The 21,431-nt window shown below is 40.0% G+C and overlaps 2 protein-coding genes across 3 annotated transcripts in view; one reads left to right on the forward strand and one right to left on the reverse strand.

The window, feature by feature from the left end:
* Positions 1-5,805, forward strand: part of NUDT6 (nudix hydrolase 6) — a 27,919-nt gene extending 22,114 nt beyond the window's left edge. Inside the window, exons 4-5 of the mRNA XM_061585147.1 lie at positions 2,860-2,914; positions 5,405-5,805. Coding sequence (XP_061441131.1) covers positions 2,860-2,914; positions 5,405-5,796 — 447 coding nt within the window. The 3' untranslated portion in view covers positions 5,797-5,805. The remainder of the gene's footprint in view (positions 1-2,859; positions 2,915-5,404) is intronic.
* Positions 4,795-21,431, reverse strand: part of FGF2 (fibroblast growth factor 2) — a 67,760-nt gene continuing 51,123 nt past the window's right edge. For both annotated transcript variants that reach the window (XM_061585162.1, XM_061585163.1), the window contains exons 2-3: positions 7,168-7,271; positions 4,795-6,443 (exon numbers count right to left, since the gene is read on the reverse strand). In XM_061585162.1, the coding sequence (XP_061441146.1) occupies positions 6,258-6,443; positions 7,168-7,271 (290 nt within the window). In that variant the 3' untranslated portion in view covers positions 4,795-6,257. The remainder of the gene's footprint in view (positions 6,444-7,167; positions 7,272-21,431) is intronic.

The following is a 21,431-nucleotide window of genomic DNA, read 5'->3' on the forward strand; positions in this document are numbered from 1 at the left end:
AAAACTGTTCGTATTTTGTCAAATTGCCAGGTTAATGTTTAAGTTTGGCACACAAATTGTAGATTGTTGACCATCTATAATTTGCAGCACAGGAAAATTCACACACACCACTTTGGTAAAATAACATGGGATGTACCTGGGTATCTTATGTGTGATAGAGAATATTATTTTAATTAGATGCAAGAAATAACCATTCCTCCAAAAATGTATTTTAAAACACACTTCTAAACAAGGAGAATGAGTTCATGGAGAATCATATTGTTCTTGTTAAGGATTTGGCTTCCTGCCTTTTTAAAAATTTCACTTGAAATTTGCCAACAGCTACTTTTAGATTCAGAAACTCTGTGTGTGTGTGTGCTCACGTAAGCTTCACAGCACTTTAGATTCCAGAGATGTAGCCAAATATACTGAAAGTTCAAAGTCAGTATGTATTTGTGTAACAGTGATCTGTACTATGTCAGTATACTTTTAAGAGTTGCTCATGTGATGTCCTGGCTAAAGCCCACTAAAATGTAGAACAGTTTCCAGTGAATTGAAAGCATGGAAATAGAAATGGACTGCCTTCAAGTCAATCCCGACTTATGGCTACCCTATGAATAGGGATTTCATGGTAAGCGGTATTCAGAGCGGTTTTACCATTTGAAACTCATGAAGCAAAGTATACTACCTGTCAATTGGTTTTATATGTAAATTAGTCAAGAGCCCATTAATATGACATGAATGGGGAGGGGGAAGTGCATCTCTTTGCACCTTCTTCCCTTTCCTTCTGATGGGATGGGCAGCTTCCTGTGGTAGGACTCTGATTGCATTCTGGAGGACAGAAGACACTCTCTTACCTGCTTGTTTATGCCATGGGGGTAGGAAAACAGCAGTAACGGTGACCAAGAAGCACTGCCTAGAGCTGGGGTAGGGAAAACCTTTTTCAGCCCTAGAGCCACATTCCCATATGAGCAACCTTCAAGTGGCCACACAAGGACAAAGGTGGGCAGAGGAAGGGATGCAGTCTACTTTTGTACAGCAGGCTACATTTCAGCTACATAATAGCCAGTTTCTACACACACCTCCATCTAGGCAAGCAAGAGGAATGATCATTTTAGGCAGATTCTAGCCAAGCAAAAGGCATTTGAAGTGGGTGCAAAACAGGGCAGGTGGGGTCATGGCCTAGGTAGAGCCCCAAGAGCTAGACAGAGAGGCCTGAAAAGCTACATTTGGCCCATAGGCCAAAATATCCCCGCTTCTTTCAGAGAATCCCTGTAAGCAATATTGTTGTTGCAATAGACAACATTTGCCACCGTCATTGCTTCAGAACAAGTTGAGCAGGGACAGGGTAGACCAAAAACTTCCCCATGCACAGTCACTGAAAGAAATGAGTGTGCACCTTTCCCCCCACCCTTGCCCATGCTTCACAGCAGGAGCCTTGACCCTGACTGGCTCACAAGACATTAGGCCTAAGTTAGTTGCACTTGTCACACTGAAATCAGTTGGACATGTTAGCCACGACTAAATTACCATTGATTTCATGTAGACTATGTGCAACTAACTTTATCTGGATTCAGCTCACTGACTACAGAAAGCTTTCCATCTCTTACTGTGCACCAACTGAGTTAGGAGGATACAACTGGTCTAGGCAGTAGTGTAGAGGCAAATTCAGAAGTGCAGGGTCCCTTCGTGTTAGTCACAGCCACGCCCCCTCCCCCTTTTTTTGCTGTCAGGTTGAGAATGAGATCTTCGTGAATGCTTTTTCCTACAACAACACATTTCTAGGAGCCATAAGCAGGAAAGAGGAGACTGTTAGCTACTGAGAAGAGTTTTCTCAGTGGCTTAGTCACCTCCTTTCGCTCCGATTGGCTCCAATCAGCAGAAGAAAATAAGGAAGCATGTTAGGAGACTCTTCTCAGTGGCTAACACACTCCCCTTTCATGCTGATTGGCTAATAGCATGCTGGAGATATAGGGACCCTGCTCCTAAAAAAGTGAAGTGTCTAAGACTGCCTGAGCCCCCAGATGACTACACCCCTGGCTCTAGGGAACACTTGGATATTTCTCCCATTAATTTCAAGCTATCCTGAAATGGGGGCGGGCGGACAAAATTATGTCTTGTATTTCCCCTGTAAAATGCCCTTTGGGGTACAAATCAAAACTATACATTAAATATACTTGACCTCCTTTGTAACACATGGCCTGTAGGTAGAAGGAGAAATCACACCATACTGCAATCTCTTATCATTAGGTTTTTAAATATTATTTAATCTGAATTATAGAACAAGTGATTCATCTGATAACACACCAGAATCTCAGCTTTATTTTTCAGCTTCATGACAAAAAAATGATGTGATACACATATTGATTATTACAGATACAAAAGAAAATTTCATAGCCAGTGCAGTATAGAACAGTACTACAATCATAATCTGTTTAGACAATGTACTGATGTTTGCAAACACTGAAGTAGAATATACATGATTAAATATTAGATTACATAGGCTCCAATCCAACAGAGGGTTGGTGCACTTAAGGCCAAAGGTTTAAATGTGCCTAACTCAGTATTGGATTGTGGCTATAGAATATAACTATAGCAGCTTCTTTAACGTCACCTTTACTATTTTAACTGTTAACGAGCAGCAACGATGCAAGTATAAACCGTCTAACAGTCATTAGACAAATCAGTGTATGTTTTCTTGCAATATAATAGACACCTAATATATGTCTATTATATTGCAATACATGTAGACATCTAATTCTCTTTGGTGATCACATTTGCAAAAATAAAAGGACCAGTCAACAAAGGCAGGAATTGTATTTCTGGTTCCTTGTACAAGGAAAAAGATTAACTATCTAGTTTTATTTATTCCCCTTTAAGACAACAAATGTATGGAAATTTCCAGGAGGATTGTCTGAACCAGGTGAAGACATTGGTAAGTACTTGGCTATTGGGTACTTGCATAAAGGATGGAGCTTCCCCAAAATCATGACATCCGCACCCTGTGTGGCACAGGATAGAGATGAGCAAAAGCACAGTGTAAGCTGCAATGCCAGTGCTTGCAGACTGAAGGACTCAAATGTGCATTGGATACCTAGGTGACTCCCTTCAAAAAGACAATGCAGATATTCCCAAAGTGATCTCACTTCCAATTTCTTTGAGAATGTGAGCTTCAAACTGTAAGTAGGTAAAATGATGAATCCTATTGCACATCAGAGTAGTTTGTGTTATTACTGGAAGTAAATTCTCTAAATTTATGTGGACAAAGTGACATGATCTTTTATCTAGAATAACAACCCAGGCAAAACTGTCTTAATTTACTAATCTCGTCAAAGCAATCTTAATTGCATATTTAGCTCAGTATTAGTTACAATGGATGCGTATTATGTTCATTTCAGTGAAAATGCTTTTTGGTTAAGTAAACACAGTTTATAGCCTACCAACCTAGGCTGCATCCTATACATTCTTACCTGAGAGTAAGTCCCATTGAACTTAATAGGACTTACTTCTGAGTAGACATGAATAGGATTACACTACTTAATCTCACAAAGTATACGTTATCTGCCAAGGTGGAAAACAGCGGTATGCATTCAGGTACTCATAGACAGAGTAGCAATCTGGCAGCACAGCAAAGCAGTCAGCCAACATTTTGCCAACATAACAACATGTACTAGACAACTCACATTTCGCCATATGGAATGCATTGTGTGCAATAGTCTTACTATCCAAAAATTACTATGTTGCTTCTCAAGGTTTGTAGTGCCTTTGTATCAGATGATGTTCAAGGCAGGCTGTTAGGAAATTTGTTAAATCATATAAATATTATGATACCATTATTTATAAATACATGTGTCTGCACTGATTATTTTGCAAAGCTTATGTAGACCAAACCATGGTTTTCAAACCTGCTTCCAGCCCAACCCAACCTAATCACAGCTTCTAAAATGATTTGGTGCTAAATAAGACTAGGAAAAAAGTTAATGCAGATGTAATGCTAACCACCATAGATATCTCCAGAAATGAAAAAGAGAGTCAAATGCATACATGGAAGGGGAAGTGTCCTGATCGCCAAATTTTGGTTGGGAATTGAGCAGCGTTTATGTCTGTGCCAGCCAGCCCCTGTGTTGAGGTAGGTTAGGGGAATTAATTTGAAATATTACACTTTAAAAACTGTTGACTTCTTTGTCCTCATACGAAGAAAATTTTGAACAATGAAAACAATTCAGGGAAATAAGGAGCACACTGTACACATTGAGCATTTGAATGGGATATCATTATTCCAGTAATGTTATTGCTAGGTGACTCTCAAGTCCACACTGAATTGTTGTAGTAAGAGGCTATTATTTGGAAGTAATGACATTGTTTAACATGTGTTTATGATTGTAGGTTCCATTATATCACCCATTCACTTTTTATTTGTTATGGGTATTTATATCTCACCCTTGATTAAAATTCAAAGGATGGCTTAAAATTACACATAAGACATATATCTAATTTCAGTGGCCTTATGCATGTAATTCTAACTCAATTCAGCTTAGTCACGTGACCCAGCAACCTGGCAGTCACTCTATTTTAAAGGCTTCTTTACCGTCTGCCAGGCTTAGGGCAGCTCAGCCGGCAGTAGCCCCCAAAGGGTTTAGATCTGGTATACTTTACACTGGTTTAACTTAACCTGGCACAAATTATGCTGGCTTCCCATAGTTAGGATTTCTCCCTAAATGAGCAATTCCTAAGCAGTGGGTCTGTGACAGCATGAGACTCACAAGTGTATAATTCTACTGGGTAATTTCCTTCAGAAAGTTGCGAAACTACTAGGTTGTGTTACCTAGCTTTACACCATTTAGGTTATACCTTTACAGTAGGGCCCTGCTTTTTAGTGTGCCGCTAATACGGGGCTGCTAATACGGGGTGATCAGCTGTAGTGCAGGAAGCTACAGCCGCCGTGCTCCAGCTGACAGCGATCAGCTGTACTGTACAGCTGATCGCACGCTAGTCCCACTTTGCGGTGCTTTTCAGGTTTTGGTGGGGGTCTGGTCCCTAACCTGCTGTATGAGTGGGGCCCTACTGTAATTAATCAGAAATGTGGTAGCTCCGGTTTTAAAAGCATAGAAAATCTTGAGAGAAACTGCTTCGTTCAGAGCTGGTATGTTCATGTATGTTCCATTTTAATTAAAGCACCTGCAATAGTGATTTTAGAATATCTGCAACAAAAGTATTCAGGGTTTTTTTTGGGGGGGGAGGTTAGATTTTTTACCTAATAGAAGTGGGAGTGGTGCTGAATGCACATTTCTCAGAACTTAAATTACAAATATGTGTGTGGAGAGGAGAAGATGGAGCAGGAAAGTCTGAATCATAATTAATGCTCTCAGAATATAATTTCTGACTAAAAAGCAGCATAGGAATTCTTTCTCCTTCATCTTCTTAGGGAACACAGCAGTCCGAGAAGTTTTTGAAGAGACTGGCATAAAGTCAGAATTCAAGTCTCTCCTAAGCATACGGCAGCAGCACAGACACCCTGGAGCCTTTGGGAAGTCAGATATGTACATTATTTGCCGCTTGGAGCCTTCCTCTTTCAAAATCCGTTTATGCCAACAGGAGTGCCTGAGGTGTGAATGGATAGGCCTAGCTGAGCTTGCCAGAACAACAGACACTACTCCAATCACCAGCAATATTGCTAGACTACTCCTATATGGATATAGGGAAGGATTTGATAAAATTGATATAACTATGAGAGAATTTCCAGCTGTGTACACGGGCCTTTTCTATAAGCTGTACCACAGAGAGCTGCCAGAGAATTATAGAAACATGACAAATTAGCATATGTATACTAAAATATATGTGTGTTCTGCCCAAATTAAATTCCCTTTTGTACCTTCTAAAAGGATAATATATATTATTTCATTTAAAATGCTAAATATCTCTCTAACTCTGCACATTTTGGATCCCCTTTCAGTTAAATGGCCTAAATGAGTTTTTTTAAAAAAAAAACTTTATTCCCAAACCATTAAGTTGAAGATGGGCATAATATTTAGTGGGAAATAAATGTGTATTCGTGCCCATTCTGCCACAATCACATGCACACACATTTATACATGCATGGTTCCAGGAGTTAAAACAATTTGAAATCTAAATCATACACAATTCTACATAGTAATAATCTGAAATCAATCAGCAAATGCCATTGATTCTGGCAAATACTTGGTCACATTTTTTCTGTCTTGTGGTGAAGCAGAAGTCTACAACTGCTGTAGTATATTTTATAGACTTGGCCACCAAAATCAACTCTTGGCAGACATCGGAAGGAAAAGAATAGCTTTCTGTCCTCGTCCAGTTTTTGGTCCGAGTTTATACTGCCCAGTTCGTTTCAGTGCAACATACCAATCACAATATTTACGAGACCGATATGTATTGTAGTTATTAGATTCCAAGCGTTCAAAAAAGAAGCATTCGTCTGTTATATATTTCTGAAAATGAAGGGAAAATAGATTATTCATAGACAGGTCTTGTCATGACATAGTCTAATCAGATGTGTTAAAAATAGCTAATGATCACAGTCATTTAGCAAAGGATGACAAATTTTATACAATCATAACGCTATTTATTTTATCTTTAAAGCTCTCACACATGCACAAATTTTTAAAAATTCAAATACTACAGGGATTTAACACAACAGCTTTCTGTAAACTAGCTGTCTAATTTCAGATAAACACTCTTCCTTAGGAAAGAAAATGATAAGGTTTAAAACACATTAACAGCTCATACTAAATAGAGATATGATAATGGCTGAAATTCAAAGAAAGTGAGGCTGCAATCTTATTACACACTTCCAGGATTCAGCAGAACTAACAATCTCTGGATTTCACCAATGTATTTACCACAGTTTTTTTATTTACCAACTTCCATTACTAACCCACATCACTGGTAACAGAAATATCCATTTAAAACAAAACCTTCTCCCACCTGATTAGCCCTGGCAAACATTAAAGTCCTACGGTGGAAGTCCAATAATGGCTTGAAGATTAAGACAGGTATTATTAATGACTATCTACAGATGGGGCTGTATTCTCCTGAACTTCACCAAATCCTGATCATCTTTATAAAGTATTATATAAAATGTCTATAACATCTAGTTTCATTCTAATATAATTATGAGAGGGGGGAGGAAGTGAACAAATAGCATTTGCTTACCAGTGCTAATAACCGGCCATCTTCATTCATAGCAAGGAAACGGTTTGCACACACACCTTTGATTGACACTACACCTCTCTCTTCTGCCTGAAGCAGCAATTTGACTGGATAGGAAGAAAGACAATGTCAATGTTCAAGTAACTGTCATGTCTTACAAAGTGCAAGCTGTTGGCCAAGTCACTTAAAATTAAAGAGGACTAAAAAAATAAAGTATTTAATTGTTAAAAGTCTGGGCCCTGGGAAAAGCAAAGAAACAGGCTTCGTTGTGCACAAAGCAGTTATTACTACATGAATACATTTGCTAAGCTACATCAAACCAAAAGTCAAAATATAATAGGACACACTTCCTGTTTCTTCAGTGCTCTGGATCCCTGCCCCCAAATCAGCAGCAATCTCTTTCAATAACTCCAACTATGTGATCCATATTTTACTACAGAATTTATGGATTGTTCCTCCATATCTGAATTACAAAAATGTGAACTCAATAAATTGTGACATACTAATTTGTACCAAGTCACAATCTAACATAAATAATCAAGATATTTACGTTTTCCCTCCTGAACAGTTCAAAATGCTCACTCTATTATATGGAGGTGACTTTATATGTTAACATACAACAAACAAAAAGCATTAGATAAATGATTCCTGCCTCTGCATTTTTCTCCCAAATAAGATTTATGTAACTTATTTGGTATGCCTTTCACTGTAAATGTATGAGAAAAGACAAACGTTCAAAGTCTGCAGATACTTGATGGAGAAGATCCTAAAAATCTATCCTGGAAAGCAAGATTAAGAACTATATCATTTCACAAAGGCTTAAATTGCTGAAGACATTTGAGTTAAAAATCTGGCACTTGTTAGAAGCAAGGAAAGAAACCATCTTACATTTGTGAACTGCTTAAAAAGAAAAAAAGTAATACTAGTCTTAAATATTTTTATAGTCCTTTCCCCCCCCCATGTAATACAGAAGCCTATTTAGTCATAAACAGGCTCTTAAAATGATTCATATAAACTGCTTCCAGACCATTATGATGGATTTGACCTTAAGAACTGTATGTAAATTTACTGGAAACAAAATATGTATTGATGTTAACTTCTTAAACCAAATGTACTCTAGAAATCTGGAATGCAATCTTTGCTTCTCAACAATCTGAGAGTGTAATATACTTTATCAGGGTGGAAACTTTAGATAGGTAAGCATACCTTCCATGTTTTCTCACTACGGTGGATAAATAATTTTAATTTGGAAAATAGCTGATGCACAAGCATTATTTTCTGTTCAGCATTGCTGCCTTCAAAGGCTGTTTTTTCTTAGCAAAAACACCCATCTGTTACACCCATTTGTGTGCCATTTTGTGTCCAGTTGCTCCGGTACTGCAGGAACATGATTAAGGTCTCCTGTGACGAGTTTGCTAAACACTTTGCGGATAAAATCGATCGTATTAAAAGCGATATTCCGTACACTGTGGACACAGGGAGTGAGCCAGAGGTGATCAGTGTTGCTTCAATGGCGTGGGATAGGTTTCAGCCTCTTCCTTCTGAGGAAGTGGACAAGGTGCTTTCAACGTTAAAGCCGACCACCTGCCTACTTGATCCTTGCCCTTCGTGGCTCATCATGAGCTGCAAAGATAGACTGGGAGAATCAAGCTGATGGTAAATGCAACGCTTGAAGAGGGAGTAATGCCATCAGTGCTCAAGGAGGCGATAATAAAACCAATCTTAAAAAAGCCCTCCTTGAACCCCCAAGATCTGAACAACTTTCGCCCAGTCTCAAATGTGCCATTCTTAAGCAGGGCAGTTGAGTGGGTGGTGGCTAAACAGCTGCAAGCACACTTGGAAGAAACGGATTATCTAGATCCATTTCAGTCAGGCTTCAGACCGGGACATGGGACAGAAACAGCCTTGGTCGCCTTGGTAGATGATATGAGAAGGGCGTGGGATAGAGGCGAATGCACCTTCCTTGTCCTTCTCGATCTCTCAGCGGCTTTCGATACCGTTGACCACGGTATCCTCTTGGACCGCCTGCAGAAGTTAGGTATTGGGGGCACTGTATTACAGTGGTTCCATTCCTTCCTCTCTGGGAGGTACCAAAGAGTAGCACTGGAGGAGGAGGTTTCAGATCCCTGGCCCCTCACTTGTGGGGTACCACAGGGATCTATCCTTTCTCCAATGCTTTTTAACATCTATATAAAGCCGCTGGGAGCAATCATCAGGAAATTTGGGCTGCAGTGTCATCAGTATGCGGATGACACGCAGCTCCATCTCTCATTTAAATCTTCACCAAGGTTGGCTGTGGAAACCCTGTCCAAATGTCTGGAGTCGGTGAGTGGCTGGATGGGAAGGAATAAGCTGAAGCTGAACCCTAACAAAACTGAGGTGCTGTTTGTGGGAGACAAGGGAGTGCTGGGAGATATAGACCTGGTGCTTAACGGGGTACGACTGCCCCTGAAAGACCAGGTTCGTAGCCTGGGGGTCGTTCTTGACTCCCAGCTGTCCATGGAGGCTCAAGTTTCGGCTGTGAGCCAGGCAGCTCTGTATCAACTCCATCTGATACGAAGGCTACGCCCCTACCTTCCCAATCATCTGCTCCCACCGGTGGTACATGCCCTGATCATCACTCGCTTAGACTACTGTAATGCGCTCTACGTGGGGTTACCCTTGAAAACGGTTCAGAAGTTACAGCTGGTACAAAATGCAGCGGCGCGTCTGATTACAGGCGGCCGCCGTAGAGATCACATCACTCCTGTGTTGAAGGAGTTACATTGGTTACCGGTTGTGTACCGAGCCCAATTCAAGGTGTTGGTCTTAACCTTTAAAACCCTATACGGTTGTGGCCCAGCTTATCTGAAGGAGCGCCTCCAGCATCGACAGGGATGCCGCTCAACAAGATCAGCCTCAGAAGACCTTCTCTGGATCCCACCAGTCAAAACAGCTAGACTGGTGAGGACGCGAGAGCGGGCCTTCTCAATTGTGGCCCCCACCCTATGGAATTCTCTCCCAAATGATCTACGCCATGCCCTGTCTATAATGAGCTTCCGCCGGACCCTGAAGACTTGGTTTTTTAAGCAGGCTTTTGGAACGGGCTAGTTTTACTGTGTTCTTAAACTTTTAACTGTTTTATATACTGTTTTAACGTGTACGTCGCCCAGAGTGGCTGGCCAACCAGCCAGATGGGCGACTAACAAATCTCATAATAAATAAATAAATAAATAAAATATGCAGCTTGCACCCTGGATACTTGTTTGGGAGTCAAGAGCACTATGTATCTTATGTTTCAGCTTCAGTCCTAACATCTGCCTGCATATAGTAAGATTTATGTACATCAGGCAGATTTTTTTCATGAGGAAAAGGAATCTATTACCCTCTCATTTACTTCTCTCACAATGTTCTGTTGTATATCCTTGGGATGGGGTGGGAGGAGGAAATAGCACACATCTATGCTTTGCTTTGAGAGATCCACCACACTCTTTAAAAACACTGGCTAACAAAGATTTGAAGACAGAATATCAGTATCTTCAGGCACAGTTACCATGTCACTAACTTAAATGGGCTGGTCATATATGCTAAACGTTGTATGGATTAAATAACATTGTAACTTGGCAAAAGGGAAAAGAATGTGATAAGATGTGCTATATTCTCCTCAATAGTACAACAGTACTATTGAGAAACACCCAAACCTTAATATTATAAACCATAAGAATTGCAAATCAAAAACATCACTGCATCCTCAGATGAAGTTATTTGCAGAGATGGTAATAATTTCTAGAGCCAAAAGACAGGCTTTTGAATATGGAAATTGAAACCCATTCAGTTCATAGAATAATATTTTGAAACTCAAGTTTGTATTAACTATTTAACACAGAGACAATAACCCTGGCCTAGACAATGTGAAAGAATTATTTATTTACTGCCAGCATAAACAGTACCACACAGTTGCCAAATTTTTCAGAGGAAAAACAAAAACATGACGAATTGAAAAAGCAAGCTATTTGATCAACAGAGAGAACAAGGTGATTCTCTACTCATACCTTTGCTAAGAATTAAAAATTATAAGTACTATATTCTGCAGTCTACAGAAATATGACCAACTTTATTCCAAAAAGTCAGAAGCAATACTGTATTTTTATACTTAACTGGGGGAAATATTATATTTGGCCTGTATTTTCTTCCTTTCTTCCTTCTTTAAGATTCTCTGACTCTCATAGCAGGAATTCTTTCTGCTCATCTGTTGATCAGGTGCATTATCAGAATGAATGAAGGCCCCAAAGTGTGAGATGGCTTACAACATAATGGAAGTGCTTCTAAGTTTGTTCTAGCCAGTCAAAAGCCGTCCAGCAAAGAATGAGAACATTCTTTTATACCTGCTTCCAGAGTCTCACTTTTGTAGAGCAAAGGAAAGGGGAAGATATGAGCCAAGCCTGTGAGGGATGATGGATGGTGCTGCTGGTGACTCTCAAAGGGTGACACCAAAGGCTTATCTTCTGCTTGCTAAAAATGTGGCTCCACTACTTTGTGAACAGGAGAAGAATATTCTCAAGACAGAGGTTCTGCCATAGTGCTGCTGCTGCCTGCCTGCTCTCCATCACTATGACTGAGAAATGCAAGTGGATTTCTGCAACACAAGCTGACAGGAGGAAACCTTTCTGGGGATGATTTGCTCATCTTAGGTATCTGCAGTGCCTGTGTTCATGTGTGCACTGTTGGCTACTACCCATACCATTGGCCCAACTGATACGCTTTTTTTAAGAAACGTTTTTAAAGATGTTTTGTTTTAATGTGTTTTAAAGTTTGTTTTTATGATGTTTTAAAGTTTTTAGTGCTTTTGTTTGCCGCCCTGGGCTCCTGCTGGGAGGAAGGGCAGGATATAAATCAAATAATAAATAAATAAGACATTTCACTTGGTATTCACAAAATTAGTATTTTTAATATACAGTGTAAATGCCAAATGAAAAACGTATGTGTGTTATAAAGTTGTATTATAATGAGAATAAATAGCTTGTATACTAAAATCACTAATCATCAAGTCAGATGCATATAACTCTAAGCTATGGCTAGTCTGTCCTATAATTATTTTGAATGTGCAAAACCAGCCCAGCAGACTAATCATGGTTGGTTTCCTCCTAACAAACCATGATGTAAAGCCATGGTTTTGTTGTTTGCTTACAAACCACAGCTAATATTAAGTTTTAACCAGAACTTTGTGTTATGTCTGAACCCAACAGCCTTGCTTAACCATGTTTTGTTTGACCACCCCATCCCAGACCCTCACCACAATACAAAGTCAGAAGGCAAAAGCAGCTGAAAAACAATCCAAGCTTTGGAGAAACAAGCCATGACTTGTTTACTGGTCTGTGAGATGGTTCATGGTTTGTCTAACTATTATAAAAACTAAGCCACTATGGCTTAGTGTTATGTGCATCCATAATACATCACTGGGTATAAAATCCAGTGTCACAATTATCAAGCCAAAATTAGGCAAAATAATGAGCAGAGCAACAGAGCACACGGTTGGTGAGGAAACTGGAGCATATGCCCCTTTAGAAATGCCACCAAGCATTGCCAGGCCCGGCCTCCAAGAGGTCTTCTGTATCTTTAAAAGTTGTGCAGGGGGAAGGGAAAATTCCACCTTGTGGTTTTTCCCATTACAGTGTTGCAAGAACACCTGCACTTGGCTGACTTTCTCTTCACCTAAAGATACAGGATCAGTCTCAGGCCCTGAACCTGGCAACCCTAAATCCTATGCATGCCTACTCAGAAGTAACTCCCATTGAGTTCAATGAGTGTTACTCAAAGGAAACATGACTACTCAGAAATAAGTCCCACTGAATTCCCAGGAATGTGGGGCAAGGATTGCTGTCTAGTTCATGCTATTGAATTCCATACTGGTTATTGTATGATTTAAAGTAATGCCCTGAGTCATTAGAGGCAGACAGGTTGCACGAACCGAAATAGCGAGAAAGTTTGGATCCAAATTTGCAAAAGGCTTTCTGAAGCTAAACTGAAATACAGTTATTGTCCATTTAAAAATCATTTATTATTTTTTAAAATTATATAGACACTTCTGCAGAGAAAGTGAGAATCATACATCCAGAACCATTTTTGTAAAAGGGGGAGTAAGTCCACCAAATGATCTTGCAGTGCTATGGACAAGTCAATCATCTTGTTGGTGCTTGCCAAGTTTTCTGTTGTGGTGGTTCACTTTTTAAAAGGGTTCATAAACATTCCCAGACATGGAGTGTGGAACATGGCACCCATAGTATCAGTAGAACTAGCTCTTGTAGAACTAACAATTGCAACAGAAATACAAATGAAGCAGGAGGGAAGGAGAGATTGGGCAGTATCCAAGGCACTTATTCTATTAGTGCATGGAGTTCCATTTGTACAATGGAACTTCCTTCCCCCTACTCAAATCTGCTCCAGAGGCTGGCGGGAAATCCAGAGCTGATTTATGGAGTGCATGGGGAGATGAGAGAGAGGGGAAGTTCCATCATGCAGCCACATTCCTTGTGTTGATGGAACAAGTATGTCGAATACCACCCTTTACAATTTGCTATCACTGGGAAATAACACTCTTAGTGGAGGGAAATTTTTATTTCCATAACAACATAAGAAAAGCCTGCTGATCAGGCCAATAGCTCATCTAGTCCAGTGTCCTGTTCTCACAATTACCAGATGCTTATGGGAAACCCACAAGAAGGACCCAATTGCAATAGCACTCTTCCCACCTTCAATTCCCAGCAACTGGTATTGAGAAGCATATTGTCTCCCAAAATACAGGTAGAACAAAGCCAGCGTGGCTAATAGCCATCAACAGCCTTATCCTCAATGAATTTGTCTAATCTTTTAAAGCCATCCAAGTTGGTAGCCATCACTGCATTGTATGGCAGCAAATTCCATTTTTTTACTATAATCTTGGTTGAGAAGTACTTTCTTTTGTCTGTCCTCAGTCTTACAACATCCAGCTTCATTAGATGTTCTCGAGTTCAAGTTCTAGCAATGGAAACCCTAGATGGTAGAAAGACTTTGTACTTTCTTTTGACAGAGGTGCTGTACTAGATGTACACCCTTTCTAACATTTTCTGCCATTATTTTCTTGCACAAATAGCTTCTTGGATAAAATATAAAAATTGAAATGGAAGCATCCCTCCACCCCCCAGCAGGTTGAATGATTATGCTTTGGCATTCATTCCTATACTAATGGACTACTGTAGCTTGCTAGAATCAAATTCCTGTATCCTAAGTACTTGACAAGGAAAAGGGCATCCTATAATGTTCTAATAGCACAATCCAACATGTTTACTCATAAGTAAATTCCACTGTGTTGATTGAGGCTTACCCTCTAGTAAATATGTGGAGGGCTGCAGCCTTATATCACATCCTACACCTTTGTACTCAGAAGGAAGTCTCATTAAGTTCAATGGGGCTTATCCCAGGTAAGTGGGCAGAGCATTGCAATCTATGGCTGCAATTACACAGACATTTTCCTGGAAGTAAGTCTTACAGAACACAATGGTACTTCAGAATAAACATGCATAGGATTGCCCTGTAAGCCAGATAAAAACCATCAGTAATACTTTGTTTCCAAAGCACCTGGTTTATGAATAATGTTTAAGGTGGTGGCACCAAACCAACCCTCAGTCTCTGGGCGGAGAACCAAAAGGCTGTGACAGTTATACTGAGTATGAGTTTCCATATTCCTCCTATTTCCAGAGGGGAGGAAATAATGATTTGTCAAAAATACTAGCAAATTATACATTGATTCTTTTTTTAAAAAAATGGCACTCATATATGCCACCCTATCCATCCTCCCTCTTTCATTCACAACCTCTTTCCTTTACAACCAAATGTGTATTGTAGTGCTTAAGGAAGACAGGCAACTAAGGCTGCAGTGAATTCAGTGAGACTTGCATTTGAGCAGACATGCACAGGATTACACTATGAGATTCCTACCACCACCACCCTCAGTCACAGCTATGTATCAGTGGTCAATTTCTAGTTTTGTTAAGCATGACTATTTACTTACTTACTTACTTACGTATTTAACTGTATATCCCACCTTTCCTACCAAAGGAGCTCAGAGTGGCAAACACAAACAAGTTAAAGCAACACAATCAAAATAAAACTTATTTTAAACATCTAAAAACAATCACATACCCTCATAACTAATAATTTCCAGGTTGCCAGGTACAGTATCCATAAAATGCTTGGGTAAACAGGAATGTTTTAAGTCCCTCCTGAACCATAATAATGAGAGAGGCAGACTCACCTCACCAGGGAGAGCATTCTACAAGTAGGGATCCACCACCTAGAAGACCCTGTCAGAATATCAGAATCATAGCAATATAAACAGGATTCCAATACAAACATGATTCTCCCTGCCCCCTCCTGTGTATATGCACACACACATACAAATCTAAGTAAGCAGCTACAAAAGATGAGTCCATTTTAAGACAGGAACCCTAGCACTCACTGTTACCAAACCTTTCCACCCTTATACAAGATTCACTAATAGGCAAACTTGTGCAAGATGAGACACTCCTGATGTCCTCTGGAGACTATTCTGCAGACTATAGGTACATTCTTAAACCGCAAGGTTTTTTTGCCTATTAGTGTATTTCTCTGCTTTTTAATCTGGGAGGTAAAACATGGGATCCTGTACAAGCTTGCCGAGAATGGATTGATCATTTGCATGCTTATTGAGTTCAGTGGGATTTACTCCCCTGCAATCATGCTTACGATAGGTGAAACTGACCACAGGGGATGGAGAGGGGAGGAGGGAGGGGAGCAGGAGGGAGGGGGAAGGGAGAAGAAGGACAGGTTTGATAATTTGCATGTTTATTGAGTTTAGTGGGATTTACTCCCCTGCAATCATGCTTAGGGAAGGTAAAACTGACTAGGGGGGAGGGATGGCTGGAGTGGGCAGGGAAGGATGTCCCCTCTGAGATGACTTTCCGCCGGACTCTGAAGATTTGGCTCTTCAGGAAAGCTTTTGGGATGGGTTAAGTTTTTATTGTTAGGTTTTTAAATTTTAATGTTTAATGTATCGTTTTATCCTGTACGTCGCCCAGAGTGGCTGGTCAACCAGCCAGATGGGCGACTAATAAATTGAATAATAAATAAATAAATAAATAAAGGAGGAAGAAGGAAGAGGGGAGGGGCGGAGGAAGGGAGAGGAGAGCGGAAGGAGGGGAAAGGCAGGTCTGATCATTTGCATGCTTATTGATTTCAGTGGGATTTACTCCTATGTAATCATGGTTAGGATAGGTAAAACTGACCATGGGGGAGGAGCAGGGGGAGGGGAGAGGGAAGGAAAAAGGGAGGGGAGAGGAAAGAGGGGGAGGGAGGGAATTGGAGGAGGAGGGGCAAAGGAAGGGGCAGGAGAGGGCAGGTTTGAACATTTGCATGCTTATTGAGTTCAGTGGTATTTACTCCCGTGCAATCATGCTTAAGATAGGTAAAACTGACCATGGGGAGGGGGAGGGAAGGGGCAACAGGGAGGGGATTGGAAGGAGGAGAAGGGATGGTGGGTTTTATCAGTTGCATACGTTTTGAGTTCAATGCAATTTATTTCTGTGCAATCATGTTTGAACATGGAAATGAACTGCCTTCAAGTCAATCCCGACTTATGGCGACCCTATGAATAGTTTTCATGGTAAACGGTATTCAGAGGGGGGTTTACCACTGCCTTCCTCTGAGGCTGTCACCCAGTCAGCTGTGTGGGGATTCGAACCCTGGTCTCCCAGGTCAAAGTCCAACACTAACCTGGGGGAGTGGCAGGAAGGGTAGGAGGAGAGGAGGAGATTGGGTGGGTGGCACTGGGCAGAGGGAAAGCCCCTTTCCTTTCCAAAAGGAAAACATTGTGAACAGTATCATTGCTTTTCAGGGTTTCCCCCACCTTTTTATTCTACAGCAGGCACATGTAGCCTCCCACCCGTATTTAAACCAAAGCTGTCCCTGGCCACATCCACACCAGACCTTTATTTCGCTTTGGACAGTCATGGCTTCTCCCAAAGAATCCTGGTAAGTGCAGTTAGTGAAAGGTGCTGAGAGTTGCTAGGAGACGCCCTGTTCCCCTCACAGACCTTCAATCAGAGTGGCTGACTGTTAAACCACTCTGGCCACTGGACCTCTGTCAGGAGAATAGCAGTCTCCTCTCAGCACCCTTCACAAACTACACTTCCCAGGATTCTCTGAGGGAAGCCATCACTGTCTCACATGAAATCGAAGTCTGGTGTGGGTGTGGCCCCCTGATTAGGCAAGCCAAGCAGCTGTGAGTCTGGCTTTTAGAACACTGACAGTTGGTTCTTACTGATCATGCCCGACATTATCATTCAGTTCAATGCAAAATTTCTTAAATTAATTAAAAATCAGCCAGGCATTTTTTTAACTTTTAAACTGCAGAAGATGAAGATCAGAGCATGGGGCAAGGTCAGTAACAGGGTTACAGGTCTTCTGTGAACATGGCTGATTTTTAATGAATTTCAACAGATTATGAGAACTCTCAGAGAAAAAAAGTCCAAAAGGAGCCTGGGTTTTTCTATCTCTCTCTTTAGACTTTGAACTCTCGATTCTTTCTGACCGTTTTGTTTATCGCCATGAAAATTGAGAGGGTTGTTAAGCAAGCGTTTCTGAGTTCAGGACTATAAGTTTTGTAAGGTTTTGTTTTGAAATGAGCTTATGGGAAGTATCAGAATGGCATGGGGGTATTTCAATTTAACACTGCAGAATGTGAAAAATCCACACTGGCTATAGTATACAGCCACTCTCGTGGCTATATAATTATCATATACAACAAATCAAAAATTTCACATTTGCTCAGAATGCAGCATGATCCAGATAAAATGAGAAAGCAATTTTAAAAAAAACCTTTAGAATCTTACAAAGAGAAAAAAAAGAAAAATCATACACACAAACTGAACTTTTACCATCTCTCTAGCGTACAGCTAATTTACATCAACTGACAAAATGATTGGGAAAACACTTCAGTTTACAAGAAGGGAGTTTGTGTACTCACTGAAAAAACCCAGGCTGCACGTCTCTGGATCAATGACTAGCATTACTACCATCTCTGCTACGGAAAAGCCAGTTCCAAGCCAAGAGTTCAAGGCCCATCTCCAACATATTTGCAGAGGCCCTCTGAGGAAAATCCTTTCATGAGGCCCCTGTATGACATACACTGTGGTTAAGTAACTGGGCCAAATCCATATAAGTTAAATCTTGTTCCTGCACATTCAACTACATAGCACAGGAACAATTAATCTGAAGTCCTCTTAGCTGGGTACTAGAAAGTGGTCAACCAACCTCTAAGAACTACCAAAATATAAAGGAAGGATGCTAAAAGACATTACAGCTGCAGTGGGTTTTCCAAATAGACATGTATAGGATTGTACTGTAAGAAACACTTCACACAATATAACACTAGCAGCAATAGGCAAAAATACTAACCCACCATGGTCTATGCAGTGCTTCCAGATGGAGCTTTTAACACAACCAAGTCATTGCTCTTCCATTATAAGTGCCAGAAACTGTCTTTCTACACTTGAGCAGGTATAGCAATTTTTATGTATACACCCTGCTATATTTTGTCCACACTAATGGCCACATATAGCCATGTGAGCAGGTGAGAGACAGTGTCCCAGAGCTCATCATTTTAGAAATGTAGGCCTTTTGTAATGTTGCTTTGTTTGTGCTAAAGCTTTTTTCATTTAAGCTCTATGATTTATGTGAACATTTTAATCATTTTTTGAAATTTTTTAATGCAAATTAAACATTGATTTTTTAAAAATAAACATCCTACTAAAATGGTGCTGATCAGAAGGTAATGGTGAATTTGAGTTAAACGGAAAGAGGTGTGCTGATAGGGCTCACCATCTGAAATGTCACAGCACATCAAAATCAGACCTTTTCAAAAAGACAGGAAAAGAAACACCAAGGTCACGTATACCTGTAGAGTTTGTACTTCTATTCTTTCAAAAAAGAATGTATTTTTCAAGCTCCAAGTAGCAATTCCAGAGAAAACACCTTGTTTTAGAAACATCCTTAATGATAGGGTTGCCAGATGTCCGGTTTTCGGCCAGACTTTGGTTTTTTGGAGTCCTCTCTGGGTGATTCAGCTTAATCTCCAGACTCTCAGCTTTCATTAAAAAAAAAGTTTCTAGGTGGTCTGGTTCATGAGATATACATCAAAACGTCAAAAAAAAAACACCCTGCAACTTCTGTGAAATTATCTCTTAGCTGGCTGTTCTAATCCCATCCTTTCAGGTTTGTAGCCAATAAGTGAAGTCAGGGTTGTGATTGACAAGGGATTTCTGGGCCTCCAGGCAGTACATGGACTGCACTGCAAAAGTAGAAAACTGAGATTTTTTCCTGAAAATCTCAAATTGAGCAAGTATATACCTTTCAGCAGCACCAAAAGTCTTTTTTTCTGTTGTAAGAGTCAAACAAGTTTAAATTTTCCTGGGCTGTTGAAGATGGTGCTGTTTTGAAAACCTTCCCAATATGAAGCTTTAATCCAATACCTGCTTTTCTGGGAGTAAAGCTGCAATGCTAATCCCACATATCCAGAGTAAACCCCACTAAATTCAATAGGACTTACTTTTGAGTAGACATGGTTAGGATTGTGCTGTAAATTAATGGGACTTTTGAGTGAACATAGCAAACGATCATGCTTGTATTGTAAATCTTTCTCCCTCCAATCCTATTTTTAAAGCAATTAGGCAGGGCTTACATAAGTATTACTGCTTTTATGTAGGAAACTAATACTGATGTTATTTTTTAAAAACAAATGTTTGGCAATGACTAACTAGTTTTGACAATAAACTATTATTACACAGGGCCTTCTCTCAATCCCGCCAACAAAAACAGCCAGATTGGCGGGTACAAGAGAGAGGACATTCTCAGTGGCGGCCCCCACTCTTTGGAACTCCCTCCCACAAGATCTCCGGCACGCCTCTTCCCTAAATGTGTTTCGGAAAGCCTTAAAGACCTGGCTCTTTCAGCAGGCCTTCGGGGTATCCGGGGAGGGTTAATTGTTATAACTGAAATGCCTCCTGCCCAGTTTTAATATTGTTGCTGTAGATGTGTTGTTTTTTATATTGTATTATTGTATTTTATCAATTGTATTTTAACTATTTTGTAAGTCGCCTAGAGTGGCCATTGGCTAGATAGGCGACGAAGAAATTAAATTTATTATTATTATTATTATATGGGACTTACATATTTTTACATCTCCAGTATGTGTGTGTGTGCATATGGAGTCTTCCCAACAACTCTCTGAGGTAGGATTGCCGACTGGAAACCAAGGCAGCTCACAACAAGAAATAAATCCCTTTAAAATCCAATAACCATAAAAAGTATAAACAGTTGCAAAACAGCTTAAAGTAGCATGATTCTGAATTTTGGGTTGGTTGAGTGTTCCTTATCACTTGAGGCTGCAGTTCTGTGCACGCTTCCCTGTTTGAGTAAGTCCCATTGAGTACATTGGGACTCGCTTCTGAGTAAACAAACATAGGATTGCACTACAAATATATTTACAGGTTGTGTAAATAATAAACTTCTTTGACAGTCATGCTTATATAAATATTTCTTCATTTAAAGCACATGACTTCCCTTAAAGAATCCTGGGAAGTGTAGTTTCCCCCTCAAAGTTATTGTTCCCACTACCCTTAACAAACTCGTTTGATTCTGTAGTGGAATTCATGTGCTTCAAATGGGTGTTGAATGTACTTTAAATGAATGATGTGGATCTGCTCTAGGTATGCTGTGCATTCATTAGTGAATTGAAAAGAACAATTTTAAAAGAAACTTTTTTAAACAGGGAAAGGGCTGTAACTCAGTGGCAGGGCATATGCTTTGCATGCAAAGGTACAAAATTCAATTTCTGCAAAAGACTATTGCCTTGAATCCTGGAGAGCCAATGCTAGTCCATGTCATCAGTACTGAGCTAGATGGTATCAAATGGCCTGAGTCAGTATAAGGCAGATTCCTTTGTTCCTAAAAGGGGGAAGAGACTCAAGGGCCACAGTGACTCCAAAATTTATTTATGTATTTTATTTATAAGATGTATATACCGCTTTATTGTAAAAAATCTCTAAGCAGTTTACAGAAGGAAATAAAACAATAAAATTATTGACAAAAACAGTTAAAGACAGGTATTCAAAAACATTCAAAATAATAAAACCAACAATGAGTTAAAAACAGATAAAAAATGTAATAGCTTCTACCTTCCTGGGTAGGTTTGCCTAAATAAAAATGTTTTTAGCAGG

This window comes from Rhineura floridana, chromosome 9 (assembly GCF_030035675.1).
Source record: "Rhineura floridana isolate rRhiFlo1 chromosome 9, rRhiFlo1.hap2, whole genome shotgun sequence".
Classification (NCBI taxonomy): Eukaryota; Metazoa; Chordata; class Lepidosauria; order Squamata; family Rhineuridae; genus Rhineura; species Rhineura floridana.